Source organism: Podarcis cretensis, assembly GCF_951804945.1.
Source record: "Podarcis cretensis genome assembly, chromosome: 4".
Classification (NCBI taxonomy): Eukaryota; Metazoa; Chordata; class Lepidosauria; order Squamata; family Lacertidae; genus Podarcis; species Podarcis cretensis.
This window is the reverse complement of record NC_137173.1, coordinates 22,065,685-22,088,138: the sequence shown is the minus strand read 5'-3', so window position 1 is coordinate 22,088,138 and position 22,454 is coordinate 22,065,685. Positions and strand designations below refer to the sequence as shown.

Here is a 22,454-nt window from a genome sequence, read left to right as displayed (position 1 = left end):
AAACATTATCTGACATTTAAATAAGCATAATGTAAGTAAGGAAATGATTAAAAATATTCAAATTTGAAATGAAGGGATGCCAGCACTAATTGGTCATGCTTGGGCTATGAAAGTGCATGCACTCAGTATTTGCAAGTATTGACAATTTCTTTCATAACTGCTTAAGAGAGAGAGAGACTGTGCAGCTCTTTCTCATCCAAGGCTTAGCTGTGTCCTCTTATTAACTGAAATGCAAAACCCCCTACAGGTCATGAAGGCCGTAACATTCTTCCACTTGTCTTCCTCAACAGCTGGCATTCAGGGACACGCTCTCTCTGCTAGTAAAGTCAGAACATAGCCATCACGGCTAGAAGCCTTGCAATACATAAACTTGTCTAATCCTCTTTTGACACCTATGCCAGCACTGCCAGAGATCCAGTGTGGTGTAGTGGTTAAGAGCGGTAGATTCGTAGTCTGGGGAACCGGGTTTGCGTCTCCGCTCCTCCACATGCAGCTGCTGGGTGACCTTGGGCCAGTCACACTTCTCTGAAGTCTCTCAGCCCCACTCACCTCACAGATTGTTTGTTGTGGGGGAGGACGGGAAAGGAGAATGTTAGCCGCTTTGAGACTCCTTCGGGTAGTGATAAAGCAGGATATCAAATCCAAACTCTTCTTCTTCTTCTATGCAAACTAGTAGCCATCATTACATAGTCTGGTAGAGAATTTTACTGCTGAACCATATTTGGGCTGTGTGAAGAAGCACTTTATTTAACTATCCCGAATCTTCCATCATTCATCTTCATTGGATGGCCTTCAGTTCTACCTCTCATCTTGTTATATTCCCTTTAGCTGAGGAAAAGGTTGTGGAGACAATATGATAGATGGAACATTCAAGTAGTCTATGATATTGCGGGTTTTCGTTTGATTGTTGAAGGTATAGCCCACTTTTCCATATGTGAAGCTCAATAAAATACATTGCCAACAAGGGTCTTGTGACACCTCAAAGACAAACAGATTAGTCCATGAAAGCTTGTGCTATATATGTTTGTTGACCTTCAAGATGATACACTGGTTGTTGTTGTTGTTTGCTGCTATATCCTACCTGGCTCACTGAAGCTAACAGTAGACCTATGCTTGGCCCTAGGCTTTTTCCTCGTTTGTAAGCCATGTGACTTAAGTTTCTTTTTGCTAAGTCTGGAAAAGTAAAATATTATACATTTCCCCAGTCTTTAATACAGTGGTACCTCGGGTTAAGTACTTAATTCGTTCCGGAGGTCCATACTTAACCTGAAACTGTTCTTAACCTGAAGCACCACTTTAGCTTATGGGGCCTCCTGCTGCTGCCACGCCGCCGGAGCACGATTTCTGTTCTCAACCTGAAGCAAAGTTCTTAACCTGAAGCACTATTTCTGGGTTAGCGGAGTATGTAACCTGAAGCGTATGTAACCTGAGATACCACTGTATGGATAAATTCTGGCGTATTGTACAGCGCTATGGTAACAATTACAGAGAAATGTGAAGTTCCGTGAGCACTTCAGAAAGAACTGTAAAAAGACTGGGTATCTCGTCGTGGCATACCCTCCAACATGATGCAGGCCAAATCTGGGACACCATCTGTTGGGTCTGAAATCCTGCGCGAGATCACAGACCTTGAAAAAGCACTTTTTTGGGAGGGGCGAGATCTCAGCTTGAAATCACGTGAGAGCAAGGCGCCCAAAATGGCTGCCTTACTCTCATGGGATGTCCCAGTTTGTCCGGGGCTGTTGACGTGTATGTCATGGGTGTGCTGAGATATATGAGCTGAATTGTGCAACTTAATTCCATAGACTCTATGAAGCAGGCCTGTTTTGCCTGAACATATGGAAGAATCTTGACTCAACACATGATGAAATCCTCTGAAAGCGAATGGCTTTGGATTTTATTTTCACACAGCAGTTAAAAAAATTTCTTTCTGAAAACACTGGAATGAAATGGATGGTTTTATTTTGAAGGTTGCTGAGAATAAACCAGCTTTCACAGAACAACTCACGCATGAGAAACTCTCCGTTAGAGGAGTTGTCTGTGTGTCCAAATTTCTCTCTGTGCAGTGACACCATAAGACCTGCAGCAAAGTCCCCCAATGCTTGAAGATATGTCACAAACCCACAGAGGCCCAGTTCTCTGGGATATTTTCTCCTCTTTGAAAGACCTATGAATAATCATGCAAAAAATTATATATTTCTTCTATATACTATGTACTTGTTTTTCACCCTCCTTTCTCCTTACAGAGAGCGTCTTATTTTTGCTGTTTCTATAATATTGATTCAATTCTCTGTCCCCAAAGACCTCATAATACTAGAGAAAAGGATATTTCAGAGAGCTGGAAAACATTCATGTAAAAGATAGTGAAGTAATATTCTCATATTTTCTCTCACACATCCTGTCTTTTATAAATAGGCTTTGGCTTTCTTCCCTTCATGCTTGGCTAACAATCTGAAGTACATTTTGTTAACTCTCTTTTGAAAAATAGCACTGTCCATTACAGACTTCCCTTCATTTACAGTTATGCGGAGCCCAAGACAATGCGCAAGGATTTAAACCTGAAATGTATTAGTAACCAAATTGTAAAGCAAGGACTCTTCACAGGGAACATGTCTAGAATGGATCATGTATATGCCAAGGAAGGAGAAGAAATAGCGGAAAGCAGGAGTCAACCAACCGTGATCTTTAAAAAAAAACTATGAGGAAAGAAAGAAACCTTTTCATTCCACTTAGAGTAGCAAACTAATAATAAAAATTTATTACCGAGCACTGCCTTCAGGTTGGACACTGAGCAGACCTTTTGCAGAGAGCTGATTTGATTTGGTGACCAAATTTAACCTGACTGATTTAGATACTTATTTGGTTTAAGCCATGTGGTCTCCTTCAGCTGAGCGTGTATCCTACTCATGTTCATTAGCTAAGAAATGTCTTGCTGAAGGAAACCAGGTTCAAGATGCACTAAACATTACTGTATTCCTTAATGGAGGCAAAGTTTAAATAGTGTTGCAGAAGGAACACTAGTGGCCTGAAGGAGGGCAAGTGGGGATGCAGCTGTTGTACCACCATCCAGTTCTGGCCAAAGAACAGAACTGCCTCGCCCCACACCAGCCGAAGATGCCTCCATGCCGCAAATATTCCAGAGACCATATTCCTTGACCCCTGTAAAAACTTCCAGGTCAAGCATGGTGGCTGCTCTGACCTACTAGGAGATTTGGTCATAGGACTGCTTTCGACCCTCTGTCCTATCTCACCCCATAAAACCACAACTAAAAAGGGAGTTTCTCAGATATAAGGCAGCTTCCTTCTATGCACCACAGTTGAGCATTTCGGTAGTGATGGGCAAGATTTCCATGTTTCTATTTGTTTCCGTGACTAAACACCTGATTTGTTTCGTTATTCATTTGGTAATTCATATTAGTTGCATTCTTTATTTGTTCAGTTCTCGTTCATCTAATTACATTTGTTTTCATCTGCATTGTTGGTTTTTTCTTTGTTCCTTTAATGCCAGTAGCAAAAGCAGAGCTGATTTCCATAGGCAGCTGCTGGCAGCCTTCATTTGGTTTCCCCAGAATGCCCCAAGTAATGCATTGTCCCCCTTCTTTTGCTCAAACCTCCCACAAAAATATCAGTGGAAAGTTTTGAAAATGACAATACAGGGCTGTTGTGAAGAGAACTGAAGCCGTGTTTGAATGTGATGATGATGATGATGTCCATCTGACTGGGTTGCCCCAGCCACTCTGGGCAGCTTCCAGAAAATTAAAACATCAGACATAGTAAAACATCAAACATGAAAAGCTTCCCTATACAGGGCTGCCTTCAGATATCTTCCAAAAGCCAGATAGTTATTTCCTTGATATCTGATGGGAGGGCGTTCCACAGGGTGGGCGCCACTACCAAGAATGCCCTCTACCTGGCTCCCTGTACCCTCACTTCTCACAGTGAAGAAACCACCAGAAGGCCCTCAGAGCTTGAGTTCAGTGTCTGGGCTGAACAATGGCGGTAGAGAAGCTCCTCCAGGTATACAGGGCTTTGAACAATGGGAATGCTAAGTGCTGCAGTTTAAATACCAGGTGTTGCGATTTAATGTTCAAAGACCTGAAAGGCCTGGTTCCCTGCCCCAGAGCAGGATGCTGTGCAATCCAAACCACTGAGCTGGAGCATATTCTCCAGGGAGTTGACAAAGCAGATCGTTCCAAATGACACGAGTGGACGAACCAAACCAAGAAGGCAAACATGGATGGCTGCTCTTCCAGTAAGGAATCTATTTCCCAAACCTGAACACTCTTTCCTGGGCAAACGAAGCAAAACCAAAGTATAATTCCTCTTTAGAAGCATTTGTGCCAAAAAAAAAAAAAAAAAAAAAAAAGACTTCTGGTGGCGTTCCAGTTTTCCCAGTCCAATGTAATATGCTTTCATGCCTGACAGTTTTGAGAATATATGCAGACTGAAGGGTTGCCAGACTTTGGTTTCAACTCAGGTCGGAAGAATCGCAGGGAGATGAATGGTTTCTCTTTTAAATAGGAGTGACATGGAAAGCAACAAGCTGGTTCTGCAGCCTTGTTCCTGAGCCTGATCACAGCGCAGATGAGATGAAGGCTCATCTCATTGTGAATCCAGGAAGCCACAAGTGCTATGGAATATTTCCAAAAAGGACCCGACCCGATGTGTGGGGGGGAAATCTCTAGAGCAGGCATAGCCATCATTCAGGCTCTCCCATCTCTGATTTAATTGATTAGATGCAAGGAGGCATGGGTTATATAATTTTTCTTACCCTTTCAGCCATACTTAATTTGCACTACCACATTAAACAGACTAGGGAAGATGCAGCCATTAAAACCAGCAGGCCATTGGGCTGAAATTCCTGATAAAAAATCTCATCACATCTCATCAAGGTCACACTGTTTTGTAGTCACTCCAGCTCCGACTGTGGTGAGCTTTTGTGAAAATATCCATAGTTTGATAGTAAATTGCTTGGTTGGTTTGAATCTGTTGGCAGGTGATTTCCAAAGGTATATCTTAGTGGATTTTTTTTTATATACATGGTGCTTTCCCCCATTAATTCACACAACTGGTTGAGGAGACTGTAGACCAAGAGTGGGGAATTTTGTGCTCTTCCAAGTGTTACTGGACTACGGCTCTCATAATCCCTGACAGTTGGTCCTGCAGCCTGAGGCTGATGGGAGTTGGAGTCCAATGCCATTTAGAGGGCCACAGGTTCCCCATTGCTGCAGTAGACAAAAACCTCATTGATGTAGTCAATATGTACATAACTATCTCATACTACTGATTTTGAAAATGGCGTGGTAAAGGTAAAGGGACCCCTGACCATTAGGTCCAGTCGTGGCCGACTCTGGGGTTACAGTGCTCATCTCGCTTTATTGGCCGAGGGAGCTGGCATACAGCTTCCGGGTCATGTGGCCAGCATGACTAAGCCGCTTCTGGCGAACCAGAGCAGTGCACAGAAATGCTGTTTACCTTCCTGCCACAGCAGTACCTATTCATCTACTTGCACTTGCGTGCTTTCGAACTACTAGGTTGGCAGGAGCAGGGACTGAGCAACGGGAGCTCACTCAGTCACAGGGATTCGAACCACTGACCTTCTGATTGGCAAGTCCTAGGCTCTGTGGTTTAACCCACAGAGCCACCCGCGTCCCAAAAATGGCATGAGCGTGTATTAATTGGCCATGTTTTCGTATACTCTGTCAGTGGCCACAAAGTTGCATACCATTGCATCTGTTGGTGTGGTTTTTTATGATTATGAAAGTTAGCAACATGAAATATTCTGGGGTTAACCCAAATGAAATGAGATGCGTTCTACTACAGCGAAACATGTGGGCTCATGCGCACGCACACAACACTCTTTCACATTTTTATCTGACTTCTTCAGAAACGCAAACCAGAGTATTCCTGACCATCTGGATCTGCGGCTATTGATACCAGTTTAAATTAACATCGTACTGGATTCTGAGCATCCATTCATTCGCTAAGGGAAATAACAGAAGATTCGACGTAAGAGGTTTCATTTTTATTGTTTTTCCCCTTTCCCTTAACAGATGAGGATAGGGATTCACTCAGGATCTGTTCTGGCTGGAGTTGTTGGTGTGAGAATGCCAAGATACTGTCTCTTTGGCAATAATGTCACCCTAGCAAGCAAATTTGAGTCGGGAAGTCATCCTCGACGCATCAACGTCAGCCCGACAACATACCAGTAAGTACTCAACAGCCTTTCTTTGCGTACTCTGCTCTAACTATGCATCCCATGATCTTCTTTGAACCTTCGTGTTTTTATTCCTAAATGTATTATTATGAGAGAAATACATGAACGTCTGGAAATAAAACAATATGTCCCAAAATAGCAAAAAAAAAAGAGAAAATATTGCATATTTCTGAAGGATAGAAGGTTAGCTGAAGGATAAATTAAGAAGATGTTAAATTAAGCAACAGAGGATTTGTAGGTGGATGGTATGGACAGGGAGTTGGCAGGCAATCCGTAACTTCCAGGTGTTTCTGTTTAGATTTTTATTGATTTAATTATAAAGATTTCTACCTTTGAGTGTGAGGAACCTGAGGCCTTCCAGATGTTGTTGAACTACAGCTCCCATAAGCCCCAGCCAACATGCCTGATGGCCAGGAATGCTGGGAAACGTTGTTCAGCAACATCTAGAGCACCAACGGTTCTGCTTTATGCACTTGCTTTCAGGTGAGGACATTGGCATTTTCTTCTCTATTTTTTAAAACAACTGATAGCAATTTGGAGGCATGTGGCTTTCTCAGCCTTCAGCATTGTTCGGCTGCTCGTATGATTTCTCTTTTTAAGCAGCACCAGGGCTTACGCTGTATTTATACTTCCCCGTTAGTCTCTATGTAAAGGAAATTTTATGTAATTGTCTGCACTCAGGGCGCGAGGCATTCGCCACGCTAGAATACAAAGCAGCTAGAGACTGGTGTTTTTAAAAACTCATTAAAAACAGGCGAAAGAAATGAAGCAAGCTCACTTCAGATAAAAATCATGCAACTGGGGAGGAAGCGCGGTTGCTTGTACAAAAGGCAGGCATGTTGAGCAGACTTTTGACGGCAAAATAGGCAGGGACGGATCGTGATGGATGAAGAGCGGCAGAGCAGAGACTTGGGAATACAAAGTAGTTCTGGACATGGTCAGGAGAAAGCAAAGCCCATCTCTGCAAATGCTGTTGTCAGAATCCACTGCAGTACTGACTTGACAATAGATCTGAAGGAGAATAATCGGGGTCTAATTTCCAGAAATGCAATTCTTGTACAGGCTGCTTTTGTTCTGCTTTTGCTTTGTTTTTTTTAATTGTTGCTTTGATACTCAAAACTCCCTGTGTAAATTGGTATTTGACAGCTGGTCCCTAGAAATCAGAATGTGATTTAGGATATTGGAATGTGGCTTACAATGTGAAAACAATTATTTAAACTGTAGCTTGTTACCTGGTTAAAGAAAGTGTCAGTTAATCAGCAGCCACCTGAGATCCTTTGACTGGAGGTGCCAGGATTGCATGTTCTCCTCCTGAGCTATGACCCTTCCTTCACCCGTCCCCACTGTCCCCCGATAGGGCAAGAACATTCTTGCCAGCATGCAAGATCATTAGCCAACCGAGACCCAACAACCCAGCCAGGACGCCTTCGTTATTTCTGTACAGTACCCATGACTCACGTGGCACGAGCCATCTGGCGGATTCTGGCACGCTTTCACCATCTGTTGGCATTAACAATCCACTGGCAAAACCTGAAACGCAGATTTTGACTTTTGACACATTGTGCGGCAGCTTTAATCCCTTAAACTGTGAGACTCTGAACCTGACCTTGGTGGAAATTGAGCAGTATAGAAATAGTTTAAACGAAGAAATGTTAGTCAGCTGGAAAGGAGGAAAGAGCCATTTGGACCACCTCATCCAACAGACAAACACCATCATGGTGACGATGGCAGAAGATGTGGTCCCATGAAGCAGGGTCAGCACTGACAGACTCCAAGGTCTGTACAACAGTTTTGTTTTTAATCGCGGTACTATTTAGCATTCCTGAGCCCGTGGTTTACGTGCAGAGGGCCCCAGGTTAAACCCCTGGCATCTCCAGGGGTTTTTTGTGTTTGTTTTTTTAAGGATTTGGTAGTAGCTGATGGGGAATTATCACTCCCTACAATCCCAGTTCAAAATTGGGAAAGGAGTACAACAAGGCTGTATATTGTCTCCCTGCTTATTTAACTTATATGCAGAATTCATCATGTGAAAGGCTGGGCTGGATGAATCCCTAGCCGGAATTAAGATTGCGAGAAGAAATATCAACAACCTCAGATATGCAGATGACACAACCTTGATGGCAGAAAGTGAGGAGGAATTAAAAAACCTGTTAATGAGGGCAAAAGAGGAGAGCACAAAATATGGTCTGAAGCTCAACATCAAAAAAACGAAGATCATGGCCACTGGGCCATCACCTCCTGGCAAATAGAAGGGGGAGAAATGGAGGCAGTGAGAGATTTTACTTTCTTGGGCTCCATGATCACTGCAGATGGTGACAGAAGTCACAAAATTAAAAGACGCCTGCTTCTTAGGAGGAAAGCAATGACAAACCTAGACAGCATCTTAAAAAGCAGAGACATCACCTTGTCAACAAAGGTCCGTATAGTTAAAGCTATGGTTTTCCCAGTAGTGATGTATGGAAGTAAGAGCTGGACCATAAAGAAGGCTGATCGCCAAAGAATTGATGCTTTTGAATTATGGTGCTGGAGGAGACTTTTGAGAGTCCCATGGACTGCAAGAAGATCAAACCTCTCCATTCTTAAGGAAATCAGCCCTGAGTGCTCACTGGAAGGACAGATCCTGAAGCATAGGCTCTAATACTTTGGCCACCTCATGAGAAGAGAAGACTCCCTGGAAAAGACCCTGATGTTGGGAAAGATGGAGGGCACAAGGAGAAGGGGACGACAGAGGACAAGATGGTTGGACAGTGTTCTTGAAGCTACCAGCATGAGTTTGACCAAACTGCGGGAGGCAGTGAAAGACAGGAGTACCTGGCGTGCTCTGGTCCATGGGGTCACGAAGAGTCGGACACGACTAAACGACTAAACAAACAAAAAAAACACAATCCCGGAGGCTCACCAACAATCTACTTCAGGGTTTCCCAAACTTGGGTCTCCAGCTGTTTTTGGACTACAAATGGGATCCTCCTAACAGAGGGCCCTGGTTACGCGCGGGCCCCAGGGCTCTCCCCCTACAGCGCTAATTGATGGGGGAGTAGCCAGAAGTCCCGGCCATTTCCCTGGGATCATGTGAGGCTGTTTTAACCAATTGCTGGAGGGTGGCGTGATCCCAGGGGCTTTAAAACCGGCAATGTGATGCAAGTAGGGGCACTTGCTTCGTGCTCCTGAACACCCGCCCACCCTCCCTAGATTTAGGCAGAGTTGCTTGGCCTTGCTTTGGTTTGGGTCACCTGTTTTGGAACAGGGGCTGGGTAGGATTTTTTTCTATTTGGCAGATTGGCTTTAGCCACTTGGTTTTTGCCTACCCCTTAGCAATCGTCGGGACGCGGGTGGCGCTGTGGGTTTAACCACAGAGCCTAGAGCTTGCCGATCGGAAGGTCAGTGGTTCAAATCCGTGTGACAGGGTGAGCTCCCATTGCTCGGTCCCTGCTCCTGCCAACCTAGCCGTTCGAAAACACATCAAAGTGCAAGTAGATAAATAGGTACCACTCCAGCGGGCATTTCTGTGCGCTGCTCTTGTTCGCCAGAAACGGCTTAGTCATGCTGGCCACATGACCCGGAAGCTGTATGCTGGCTCTCTCGGCCAATAAAGCAAGATGAGTGCCGCAACCCCAGAGTCAGCCACGACTGGACCTAATGGTCAGGGGTCCCTTTACCTTTACCTAGCAATCGTCACAACTTGTAAGGTGGTGGTTAGGCATTGGCTCAGTTGGAGAGGTGTGGCTCAGTTGGAGAGGTGTGGCCATCACCTGCCCCTCCAGGAACTAGGTATTCCGTTAAAGGAATCTTGGGGTCCTGGATCTTGACCGAAGCCCTCTTGAGGGGCTAGGGCCATGCCAGGAACTGGGGTGAACTTCGGTTGGTCCTCATTGACCTTGCTCCCTCATTTGGTTAACCCCATTGGACTATCACCCAGAGAGGTGGAGTCAGCTATAGTCGAGAGTCAATGCCTAAGCCAATACCGCTCACGTGATTGTATTTCAATAAAGTTGTGGCCAAAATTTGCCCCAAAACTTAAAACTAAAATAAGTGTCCGTGTGAAGTTATTTTCGGGGGTGGGTCCTGGGGCCTTGGAGCGCAACCCTGACCACTGGTCCTGCTAGCTAGGGAGGATGGGAGTTGTAGTCCAAAAACAGCTGGAGACCCAAATTTGAGAAACACTGTGCTAGATTATTCTGGGCTAGCTGATTAAATAGTGTAGCCTGCGTAAGTCAGGATCCTATGATCTTAAGAGGTGCAATCTGATGCTACCATTCAGCACAAAGGACTTGCTTCTGTGCCTGGGTTGTTGCAACTGTTTCAAGTGTTTGTTTCACAGAAAACAATGCATTTTGCTGTAAAGCAAAGGGAGCAGAGCTCATTAAAGAGGATACACTGGAAGACTTGATGTTGAAATGCCTCCTCTTCACTAATATGTGTACAATATCTGTGCAATATTCTGGCTACCTTTGTAAACAACCCATTCCTGTGCACATTAAAAAGGGGAAAAGTGGAAGACATGATGCAAGGAACAGCTTTACTAAATGCCCAGCCAGCGAGCTGTGAAACTGAAGTAATTGCTTATTTTAGAGATAATTTCTCTGGTTTTTGAAAACTGCATGAATAATGAATTTGTCCAATGGAAAGTAAAGACTTTTCTCCTTATAATGTGGTTGGGGGAGGCGGTGGAGAGAACAAACAGATGCAATCCATGATTACTGTGACATTTACAAAATCTAAATAACCAACTTTTGGGGGGAGGGGAGAGCAAATGGTTAGTTAGTTAGAATAATTAGTTAGGATTTGTTTTGTGTTCTGCTCAGAAGGACATTTGAACATGTGAAGCTGGTTAGACAGAGATTGTTAAATGGTTCCCACTTCCAAGGCTGGGGATGCTTTGGCCGTCCACATGTTGCTGAACTACAACTCCCATCAGCCCCAGCAAGCATTGCCTATGACCATGGATGATGGGAGTTGTAGTTCAGCCCACCCTTTCCCCATGTAAGAACTCTCTGCCACCAGATAAAGGGAATTTGATTTCAACAAGGCTGCCCTTTATCAGTCAGCCTAAAAGCTTCCCTTGGGTCACCCTAAAGCTTCTCCAAGTAGCATAGTTTATGACCAATACAGGAGAGACATGTTTTGTTGCAGCTGGGGCAGATGACCTATGACCCTCCAACAAGCAGACATAAAAGATTAGCATTCCCATATAATGCACAAGTCTATAAAAGCAGAGTTCATGCAAACGGCCCATATCAACCGTCCATATACACCAGTAAAATTACAGTAAAAACATAATAGGGGGAAAAATCAATTTAAAATACAGGTTAAAATGCAATTTAAAATGCAGCCTCATTTTCAAAGTAGCCCATAGATCAAAACCATAAGGGGAGGGAAACATAAGGGTCAGGCTGAGTCCAAACCAAAGGCCAGATGGAACAGCTCTGTTTTGCAGGCCCTGCGGAAAGATGTCATGTCCCGCAGGGCCCTAGTCTCTTGTGACAGAGTGTTCCACCAAGTTGGGGCCAGTACTGAAAAGGCCCTGGCCCTAGTTGAGACCAATCTAACCAGCTTGCGACTTGGGACCTTCAAAATGTTGTCATTTGTGGACCTTAAGGTCCTCCGCGGGGCATACTAGGAGAGGCGGTCCCAAATCCATGGGTAAGTCTATCCGTAGCTGTTAGTCATGGCGTCTGGTTGCAGCTTCCAGATACCAGCTACTGGCAAGCAACAATGGGAGAGAGCTCTTGCCTTCATATCCCATTTGTTGGCCTTCCCAGAGGCACCTAGTTGGCCACTGTAGGAAGCAAGATGCTGGTTTCAATGTACTTTTGGTCTGGTGCAGGAGGGATCTTATTATCTTCTTGCAATTTATGCCTGTGTGGAGGGCTGGAAAAATCACAATCGTATTTCTGGATGATCTGTTATTTTTCCAGTCCCACCTATGACTCAAGCAGGCTGATGCTATAAAAGCATGGATGTTTATTTCTAACCATAACTACCATTCGGATTATAAATGTTACATTATACAAAGCCAGAGATACTATTTTTTTCCAGACGAGAAGCTGCCTTACAAATGTGCATTGTGAGCCGTCATCACATCAGCTTTCACATGGTAATTGCATTTCAGAATGATCTTTGTGAGCTTTCGGCACCCATAGCCTGCCTGTGATAGAAGTAAGAGTTTACAAATCTAAATATAAGATTTGCTGTCACCTAGCAACAGCGCTGAACTTTGGGTCGGCCTGCTCCAAGCTACACCTGTCTGGAAAGAAAGTCAAGATGTAAAGATAGGAGGATTTGCATTAGTTGTGTTTTTTTTTGTAATCTTTTCAGAATAAAAAAAAATCCTATTTATTCTGGAAACATCTGTGTGTCTCACACCTGTTTTCTTGTTTGTGCAATCTCTATGTCCAGCTCAGCACACACATGCACAACGCTGGCCCTCTTCAGGTTTTATGGAAATTTAAACAAATGGGGGTGGGGGATGGACAGTATGTACAGTGGTACCTCGCAAGATGAATGCCTCAAAAGACGAAAAACTCGCAAAACGAAAGAGTTTTTCGTTTTTTGAGTTGCTTCGCAAGACGGATTTCCCTATGGGCTTGCTTCGCAAGACGAAAACGTCTTGCAAGTTTGTTTCCTTTGTCTTGCAAGTTTGTTTCCTTTTTCTTAAAACCGTGCATTCACTTCGAGGAGCAACTCATAGCACGCGGTGTGGTAGCCCTTTTTGAGGTTTTTGAAGACTTTGGTGATTTTTGAAGCTTTTCCAAAGTCCGTGCTTCACAAGATGAAAAAATCGCAAGACGAAAAAGCTCGCGGAACGAATTAATTTCGTCTTGCGAGGCACCACTGTAGAACATGTGGGAAGCTGCCGCAGATACAAAACACTCTTAACTTTAGACACCTTCCAACTTGTGGAAGACGACAAGGCAATGAACAGGGCAGGGCTCATGCACTCACCCATACTGTCTCTGCACCACCACCAATTTACTAGACTAGCACTAGTTTAAAAGAGATTTAAAATATTCACCCACCTGCACTTAAGTTGATTCAGAAAATGAACACCAGGATCCTTCCTTCTGGAGTGGCGGAACCATGTGTGATAAGAAACATGTGTTGCATTCTTCCTCCCTCTCTGAATCATGTAATGCACTTTACCTCGTGTCGTTCTTACTACTATTACTACTACTATTTGAATCTGTCTGTCTCGAGACCATGGAGGAGTGCATCTTCGTTTAATTAAATTTGTATACCATCCTTCGTCCATAAATCTCGGGCGGTTCGCAACATAAAATTACAATATAAAAAACATGCATAGAAAAATATGAGAACAAAAACAGACCAATAGCCCCCTCTCCTACAACACATTTTAAAAGGGTATCGGATGTCAATCGGCCAAAGGCCTGGTTGAAGAGGAACATTTCCACCTGGCACTTAAAGGTGTATAATGGAGGCGCCAGCCAAAGCTCCTTGAGGAGAAGAAGAAGAGTTTGGATTTGATATCCCACTTTATCACTACCCGAAGGAGTCTCAAAGCAGCTAACAATCTCCTTTCCCTTCCTCCCCCACAACAAACACTCTGTGAGGTGAGTGGGGCTGAGAAACTTCAGAGAAGTGTGACTAGCCCAAGGTCACCCAGCAGCTGCATGTGGAGGAGCGGGGAATCGAACCCGGTTCACCAGATTACGAGACTACCGCTCTTAACCACTACACCACATATGGGGAAACCACAGCAAAAAAGGCCTGTTCTCGAATTGCCACCCTCCGGACTTCTCCTGGAGGAGGCACACAAAGAAGGACTTCAGGTGCTGTTGCGCTGATCATTTCTTGCCTCACAACATCAGGACTCGGGGTACTTTGTACTGCACATTACAGAGGAAGGGAAGGGAATTTGATATGGATTGACTGTGATTTTGTGTAGCAGTCCTTGTTTCTTATAGCAAGTAACACATTGCACCATCTTTTTTCATGTTGACTTTAACACCTCAGCAAGATCTTCCTTGCTTTAAATAGAGGACAACTCAACACACAAAAAGTAAGAGTAGCCACACTGACCCTTAAGAAAACGATCTGTATTCGGTCAACAAAATGCAACAAAAAAGTGACCAACATCTCATTGTTAGGAGTCACCAACGTAATGCACTAGATGGTGTTGGACTATAACTTTCATCCTGCTTGATGAAGGGCCCTGGTGGCTAGGGCTGATGGGATTTGGAGTCCATTGTCTTTTGGAAGGGACCATGTCAGCTACCCTTGGGCTAGATGGGAAATAGAGCAAGCAGGTGAAGGAAGAAAATGTTGGCTGATGGTGAAGTCATGGAGTCTGCATCTGATCACAGTCGTAAAGATGGAACGTGGGAGGAGGTAGCAGACATTCAAATGAGGCTCCCTTGGGTGCTTTGCATGTTTCAGAATGCACTTTACTTCTTGACAGATAATGCTCCTTCTTGGCTCTTTTGTAAATTGTGCAGAAAAAACAACCAGGCTGAGTGAGCAGTATGAAGTAGGTAGAAAAATGGGTATTGACCTCCATTTTCTTTATCTCTGCTGAGGTTAAATTCCAAGAAAGAACAAAGGGTGTGTGGGTGTGGAGTTATAGGCCAATGCCAGCAATTCTTCTAAATATTTACCAGCTTTTTGTTAATTGTACAAAGTACAAACGTATTGTGTTTACTTACCTAGGAGTACTGCAGGCATATCCACAAGATACCTACGTTTCTCTTTTTATCTTGTGGAATTATAGAGCTTTGTACAGGAAGAAAACATTTTTTTATGTGAGCTTCTGGTAAAAAAGAAAAACCTAGGAGAACACACAAAATATAATTTTTGCAGACTGCCAAGGTTAAAAAAGAGCTTGATTTCCTACGAGCTAATTCATACCACTACCACTTTGGGGCCATAAATGTGGCTCCTTGAGGGATTAAAAGTTCATGCAGTTGTGTGCGTTGGCTGCAATCAATGCTGCCTTTGCCATGGATTTTCCCCACACAGCACATTGTTATTTATATAGCACCCTCAGTGTACATTGCACTTCACAGCAGCTTTCCTCGGTCCCTCAAGCAAGAGAAGAGGGTCTCTTGTGCTTGCAAGTTTCCCACAGGCAGCTGGTTGGCCACTGGGAGAACAGGATGTTGAACTAGATGGGTTCTCCATATCTTATGCCCCCCCCCAGAAGTTTCTGGACCACAACTCCCATCATCCTTTGGCCATTAGCTATGGTGGCTGGTTCTGATGGCAGATGGGAGCCCATCTGTAGGGTTGGGGAAGGCTGCTTTACAGCAGCAACATTAAAAAAGATACATCTCTGTCCATAGAATGGTGGCTAACAGGTTGAGGTTGAATCCTGACAAGACAGAAGTACTGTTTTGGGGGGACAGGGCGCGGGCAGGTGTGGATGACTCCCTGGTCCTGAATGGGGTAACTGTGTCCATGGAGGCACAGGTCAGTTCTGTGTACAGGGCAGCTGTCTTCCAGCTCCATCTGGTATGCAGGCCCTACCTGCCCACAGACTGTCTCACCAGAGTGGTATATGCTCTAGTTATCTCCTGCTTGGACTACTGCAATGTACTGTACGTGGGGCTACCTTTGAAGGTGACTCGGAAACTACAACTAAACCAGAATGCAGCAGCTAGACTGGTGTCTGGGGGCAGCCACCAAGACCATATAACACTGGTCCTAAAAGACCTACATTGGCTCCCAGTACGTTTCCGAGCACAATTCAAAGTGTTGGTGCTGACCTTTAAAGCCCTAAACGGCCTCGGCCCAGTATACCTGAAGGAGCATCTCTGCTCTCATTGTTTTGCCCAGACACTGAGGTCCAGCTCAGAGGGCCTTCTGGCGGTTCCCTCACTGTGAGAAGCAAAGTTACAGGGAGCCAGGCAGAGGGCCTTCTCGACAGTGGCGCCCGCCCTGTGGAACACCCTCCCATCAGATGTCAAGGAAATAAACAACTATCTGACTTTTAGAAGACATCTGAAGGCAGCCCTGTTTAGGGAAGTTTTTAATTTTTGATGTTTTATCATGTTTTTAGTATTCTGTTGGGAGCCGCCCAGAGTGTCTGGGGAAACCCAGCCAGATGGGTGGGGTGTAAATATTATTATTATTATTATTATTATTATTATTATTATTGAAACCTGCAGTATAGAGGCAGAAACGGGAGATGCACGTCCTAGCACTTGCTTTTCATTTTGGCAGGAGTCTGTCTGCCTCTCTCATAGACAGTGCCCGATTGGGCTGCCTCTCGCATGCTATTTTGTCTTTAATGTCTCCCACTGGTAAAACTTCACATCTTAGTCATTGCACATTGCAAGTTATCTTTTGTGTTCCGTATTGGTTCTGTTTTATTTGTTAAGATATATTGGAAAAAATCAGTAAAACATTATATGTATATTTTTTAAAAAACCCAGTGAGACTTCATTCATCTTAGACCTCATTAAGATGGTTCACATGGTTGCCTCCACACGTTTAGTTTACATGCAGAGTGGGGAGCTTGGTCCATGCCTGCTGGCTCCATCCCCAATGTTGTCACCCCAGTGTTCATGTATTTGTTTGAGACAAACAAAGAAGAACTTCCGCGTACCAAGATCTACGCACATCATCATTATTAGATTGTAGTCAACTAAGTTCTACTCAGTCTAGACCCCTTGGGGGAAATCGTGCATTTGAGTGAAACCCAATGTGAACAACTCAAATTCAGAATGCACTTTGTGATGGTGATGACGATGACGACTATAATTTATTAGATTTGTGTACCACCCTATACCATAGGCATACACTGAGGTTACGTTCTGATCCCCCCCCCACAAGTTATAACACAAAATATATCTAATGTATAAAAATGAGAAAGAAAAACAGTGTCAGAATGAATTTTACCTATTATTTATTTATTAGAGGTAAAGGTAAAGGTACCCCTGCCCATACGGGCCAGTCTTGACAGACTCTGGGGTTGTGCGCCCATCTCACTTAAGAGGCCAGGGGCCAGCGCTGTCCGGAGACACTTCCGGGTCACGTGGCCAGCGTGACATCGCTGCTCTGGCGAGCCAGAGCCTCACACAGAAACACCGTATTTATTTATTATACAAACCATAAATATGCATCTGTCTTGAGTGTATATAGACAGCTGCATCTATATAAACATTATTATATTTTTATCTATATCTATATATATCCAGTGGTTTTTTTTCTAAAAAAAAAATGTTTAGGGGTACTCTCATTTTCCCAGTATTGAAATACTGCCTCTCAATGAGGCCAAACTTAGATTCACAAAATGTTTAGGGGGTATGCGTACCCCTGCATACCCCCAGAAAAAAGCACTGTATACATCTATATACATACTTGCACACTTGCATGGATAAACAGATAGATAAAATGCAAAAACAAAAGCTCCAGGAATTTACTGCAGAAAAAAATCTTGCAGAGAAATCAAGACAGCTTCCCCTGTCCCTTGCCCTGGCAATTAGTGGCTAGCTATGATATCTGTATTGTATAACCGACCAGCCAGTAATTACTCTATCGTATTGCATTTTATAATCCACATTTATGTATTATTCAGGGGCAATAGTGCATGAATTGTTCAGTTGCGTGAGAAATCTAATGAGATATAAAACATTTTAAAAATACATGAGCAATCATAATGGGTACTTTATTATCATACAAATAACTTTGGCTGGCTCAGCTTGCTTTTACTTGCAATTTGGGAACTAACTTTTGATCTCAAATCATCAGCATAACAATAATGAGTATAACAACCTTTGCTTGTAACAAAATGCGATGTTTTGGCCAATTAATAATACAGAGAGATATACAGTGTGTGCATGATTTTCTCGGTGGATTACAATCTTCTTCCCATTCTAAATGTTGCACAAGGCAAAATCAAGGCGGGACAGGGCTCATGTCTGGCAACTGAATGGACTTCCCTCTCCCCAATTCCATTTGCTTGGGGTATATACTGAAGATCTCTTAATTACCTTTGTTAGCCATATGCAACAAAAATGATTAAGCATGATAGAAAGCTAGAAGTTCTCTCACCCTTCCAATTACGTTGGGCTTCTGAAAACTGTTCTGTGGCTTAGTGTGGCATGTAGGCAATGGGGAAATCGACGTAAAATCTAAAGAGCAAATGTGATTTTTCAGTTTGAGCATATGGAGCTGTGCTCCCCCTGCAAAAAAAAAACCACAAGGGTCTTTTTAATGTGTGGAATCATCTTCTCTCTGATATAAGTCAGGTTTTGACACTGGTGTTATGTTATCACACTTTGACCTGGATCCAAAGCTTTTTGGTGGCTCCATTCTCAAGGACCAGGGGGCTGATTCACCTCATCCAATAGGCCTAGGAGTTCCTCATCAGGGGATCCTCACAATGGACTCATGGGTCCATGTGCTCCTCAAGGACTTTGTCTTTTGGGGTGTCCAGTATGGCCTTTAAGGACTCATTGCCTGGCACCAAGCCAGGGCTTGGCATGCTTAGAGCTCCAGGAGGACCTCTCCAAACTAAATGAATGGGCATTTAAATTGCATATGCAATTCAATATTTAAAAAGGGTAAAGTGATGCATGTCAGGGCCCAAGAACCTTGATTTCACATATATGGTCATGGGATTTGAACGGGCAGTAAGTGGCTGGGAATGAAAACTTGGGGTCATAATGGATGACCGCTTGATGAAGATGTTGGCCCAGAGTGCAGCAGCTGTGAAAAAGACAAATTCCATGCCGAGGACCATTAGAAAAGGAATTGAAAATAAAATTGTGCTGATATCCTTAAGTGGGAGGTCACTAGTGGATGAACAGTTTAGCTTGTCCTGCAAGTTTCTCCTGCTGAATAACTAAAATACAGGATCCCAGCCCTCTTTTGCAGCTTGCCACCTGTGAAAGAGTTGTGAATGGGATATGCAGAGCAATTCTTTGTTGGTCTACTTTGAAGTCGGTCCTGTTGGGCTCAATGTACAGAGTGGTTTGTTTTTTTACCTTCCATGTCTCAAATGCTAGCTTTCCATATCACAGTGCTCTGGAAACTAAGGAGAGTATCGAAAGGACAAAATACCACTACAAAATCCCACAAACCCCCTAGACGCAATCAAAAAACAATGGGAGGATGACATAGGCTATGAGATTAACCCCACTCAATGGACCAAAATGTGGTCTAACCCCCCCCCCCTTTAAATCCATATAAAAGAAAAGAAAAGAACTCTCTCTAAAACTCACCTACAGGTGGTACCTAACACCAAGAAAACTAGCGCTAATACGCCCAGGAACCTCACCAAAATGCTGGAGAGGGTGCACCTCCACAGGCACATACCTCCACATGTGGTGGGAGTTCCCCAAAATCCAACTATTCTGAACAACAACCATACAAGAAATAAATAAAATAACCAAGCAAGTATTAGAAATCACCCCAGAATTGACCTTACTAAACATCTTCCAAGACAATAATGCCCACTTACACCACAAAGAATGCATAACCCACCTACTTTCAGCAGCCAAAAGCATCAGAGCCAGACACTGGAGAGACCTGTCAGGAGTAAGCATGGACCAGTGGTACCAAATAGTATGGGAAACAGCCTTATTAGAAAAATTAACCAATAAACTGAAACTGACACGGGGACAAACAGAAGAAGACACCTTCACCCCGGTATGGCTCCCCTTTATCACATACACAGCCCAACAAGACAACGACAAAAACCCACCAACAGCATACAAATCAATATGGCTAACCTGATCCAAAACACCCACCCACCCCACTCACACATAAAAACAAAGACCACCACAGCCATCCACAAATGAACAACCACACCCTAGGCCAACCCCAACCTCTCTCACCACCAAAGGAACACAAGCAAACAACAAACGCTGACACCAAACCCTACATATAGTAAGTAAAATAGTAACACTGTCGCCCGACCCCACCCATCTTTCCCCCTTTTCTTTCCGTTGTCTCAAGAAATGAAACTGATTTGTAAAAATGTTACATGGGAACAAAATAATATGAGAGAGACATTGCAAACACTTTTGTAAAACAAGAAAATATTTAATAAAGAAAGGAAGGAAGGAAGGAAGGAAGGAAGGAAGGAAGGAAGGAAGGACATAGTGGTATGCTGCTCAAGGGGGGAGAAAACCCAACTGACTGTGCTAATCCCTTGGGAGGACTTAAAAGAAGCACTTGGGACACCATCCCCTTTCTATACAAAGGGCATCCAGAGTTTCTTACCAGTAATAGGCTTAGGAAAGGATGTATTTTTTACAAGTGGAAAATTCACTTTAAACTACTTAAGTTGTTGAAAGGGTCATGGATAACACAGTTGTGGCTGTGGAAGCCCATCAAATGAAGAAATAAAAACTTCATATCAGAATTTATAGCCTGCGTTAGCAAGACTGAGAAAAGGAGCCTTGGTGGAAGAGAACTGGTTAATGAGGACTATTAAATAACTTCTTGGTCAACAGTCCTATCATATATTGAGTCAGACCAGTGTTATCTGGTAGTAGCCAAGGCCTGAAGCAGAAATAAATTGGCTACTTGGCCTGAAAATAAAGCAAAACTACAGATGCCGGGTTTAATTCAATATATCTAACAGTAGCGTATACAGCAGAGCATATATTTTTCTGTAGAAAGCTTTAAGGGGGCATATTTAGTCCGTATTGCTAGCACTAAAATTAAAATGGTTTCTATTGTTCATGATAAACAGGACTTGGGAATTCAAGGAGGTTGCATTAACCAAAGGCATATTTGGTAGTCTCTCCAGTGTGGTTGATTTATCCAGCTTTATAAACAGTAAACCATCTGCCCCAAAAATGTACACCAGAACTTTCCAAACTGTGTGTCGCGACACATTAGTGAGTTGGCTGCAGTGTGTAGGTGTGTCGTGCGAACACTCCCTGGGCTCCTGGAAAGGGGTTAGTTTAACCTGCGGTTTGCTAGTAAAGCCAAATTGGTGTGTTGCGAAGTGATGCATGTCTCAAAAGTGTGTCACCAACATGGAAAGTTTGGAAGGCTCTGATCTACACTTATCAGCAGAAGACAAAGTGAGCAGCTGGGATTTTGAACCCTGGTCTCTCAGGTCAACCAATCAGTTCATGCTTTTTTAAATATAGTAATAGCAATATTCCTATTTTTGCTTCAACCCACAACCTCATGGCAACCATTATGGGTCAATCTTTGCAGCAGCCATTTTGTGGCTGGTGCTCACAGCATCCTCTCAAAATTCTAAATGGGCCCCTGAGCCCAGAAAGGTTGGTGACCACTGATCTATTCTATTCTTGATGGACTTGAGTAATGTAATAGTTGTATTAGGCCACTAACAATGGTAGAGTCATGAATAAAAGAGTGTTGGACTAGTAGGTAAATTAATTGTTCAAAACAGGCCGAATGCAAACACGTCTACTGTCAAATGTATTTCTGTATTTACTGATGTTCACCTGTTATGGTAGATATCTCATAAGCTTGATACCCCAATATCTGAATCTAAGGCTAAATTGTATATTAACTGAATTTTCTTTCCCATAGAAACATGTTCTACTTGCTATAAACTTTCCGTTAGAATATATCACCTATATATATGAATGCTAACAGCTTTTAGGTCCATTTTGTATAAACAGTTATTACGTCCATTTTTTTCTGAAAATGGGAGAAAGCAGCAAGAAATGGATTTGGCTAGCATCTGAATATTTTGTGAATGCAGTTCTTGTTTGCTGAGGGTATATATCATCAGCTGAAGCCATAAGACTCCTACAGAAAACATTCGGGGATTATACTGGCTTTTTGCAGAAATGTAAGCTTCCATATAATTTTTACAGCTGAAAGAATGGATTTTGCTATCAAGCTCAAGGGACCTGCTTGGGCTCAGTATAATGGTCTGAGACTTGCAAGGTCCCTGGCAGGGACGGCTGTTTCCAAAACACTTAATCCCCAAGCAGATACTTATTCATCCCACACAGCTCCTCTTGAGATAGAGTGTGTGTGCATTTCTACTTTTGGCACAGTCTTTGCATTGCCTCTCATACCCTTACAGGATCTGTCTGGCCTCTGTATGGATAACATATTGACTGTGCTTTACGGTAGCACAGAATCCCCTACCAGCAGTGGAAACTGTGCCGTAAGCTCCTTTATTTCTTGCCATAGGAATAAAACCTGCTCAAAACCTTTGAACAAAAAGAATGCTTTTCCAATATTGTATTGGCAAATACAGACAAGTTGTGAGTCAGAAAGATTGGGGAGGTGTGTCTCTTCAGTTCAATTAGCCATATTGGTCATCTCTTGCCAAAAC

General features: G+C 43.4%; 1 protein-coding gene across 2 annotated transcripts in view; it reads left to right on the top strand.

Annotated features, from left to right (window-relative positions):
- Positions 1-22,454, top strand: part of GUCY1A2 (guanylate cyclase 1 soluble subunit alpha 2) — a 176,553-nt gene that overhangs the window by 143,026 nt on the left and 11,073 nt on the right. For both annotated transcript variants that reach the window (XM_079973698.1, XM_079973699.1), the window contains exon 7: positions 6,054-6,208. In XM_079973698.1, coding sequence (XP_079829824.1) covers positions 6,054-6,208 — 155 coding nt within the window. The remainder of the gene's footprint in view (positions 1-6,053; positions 6,209-22,454) is intronic.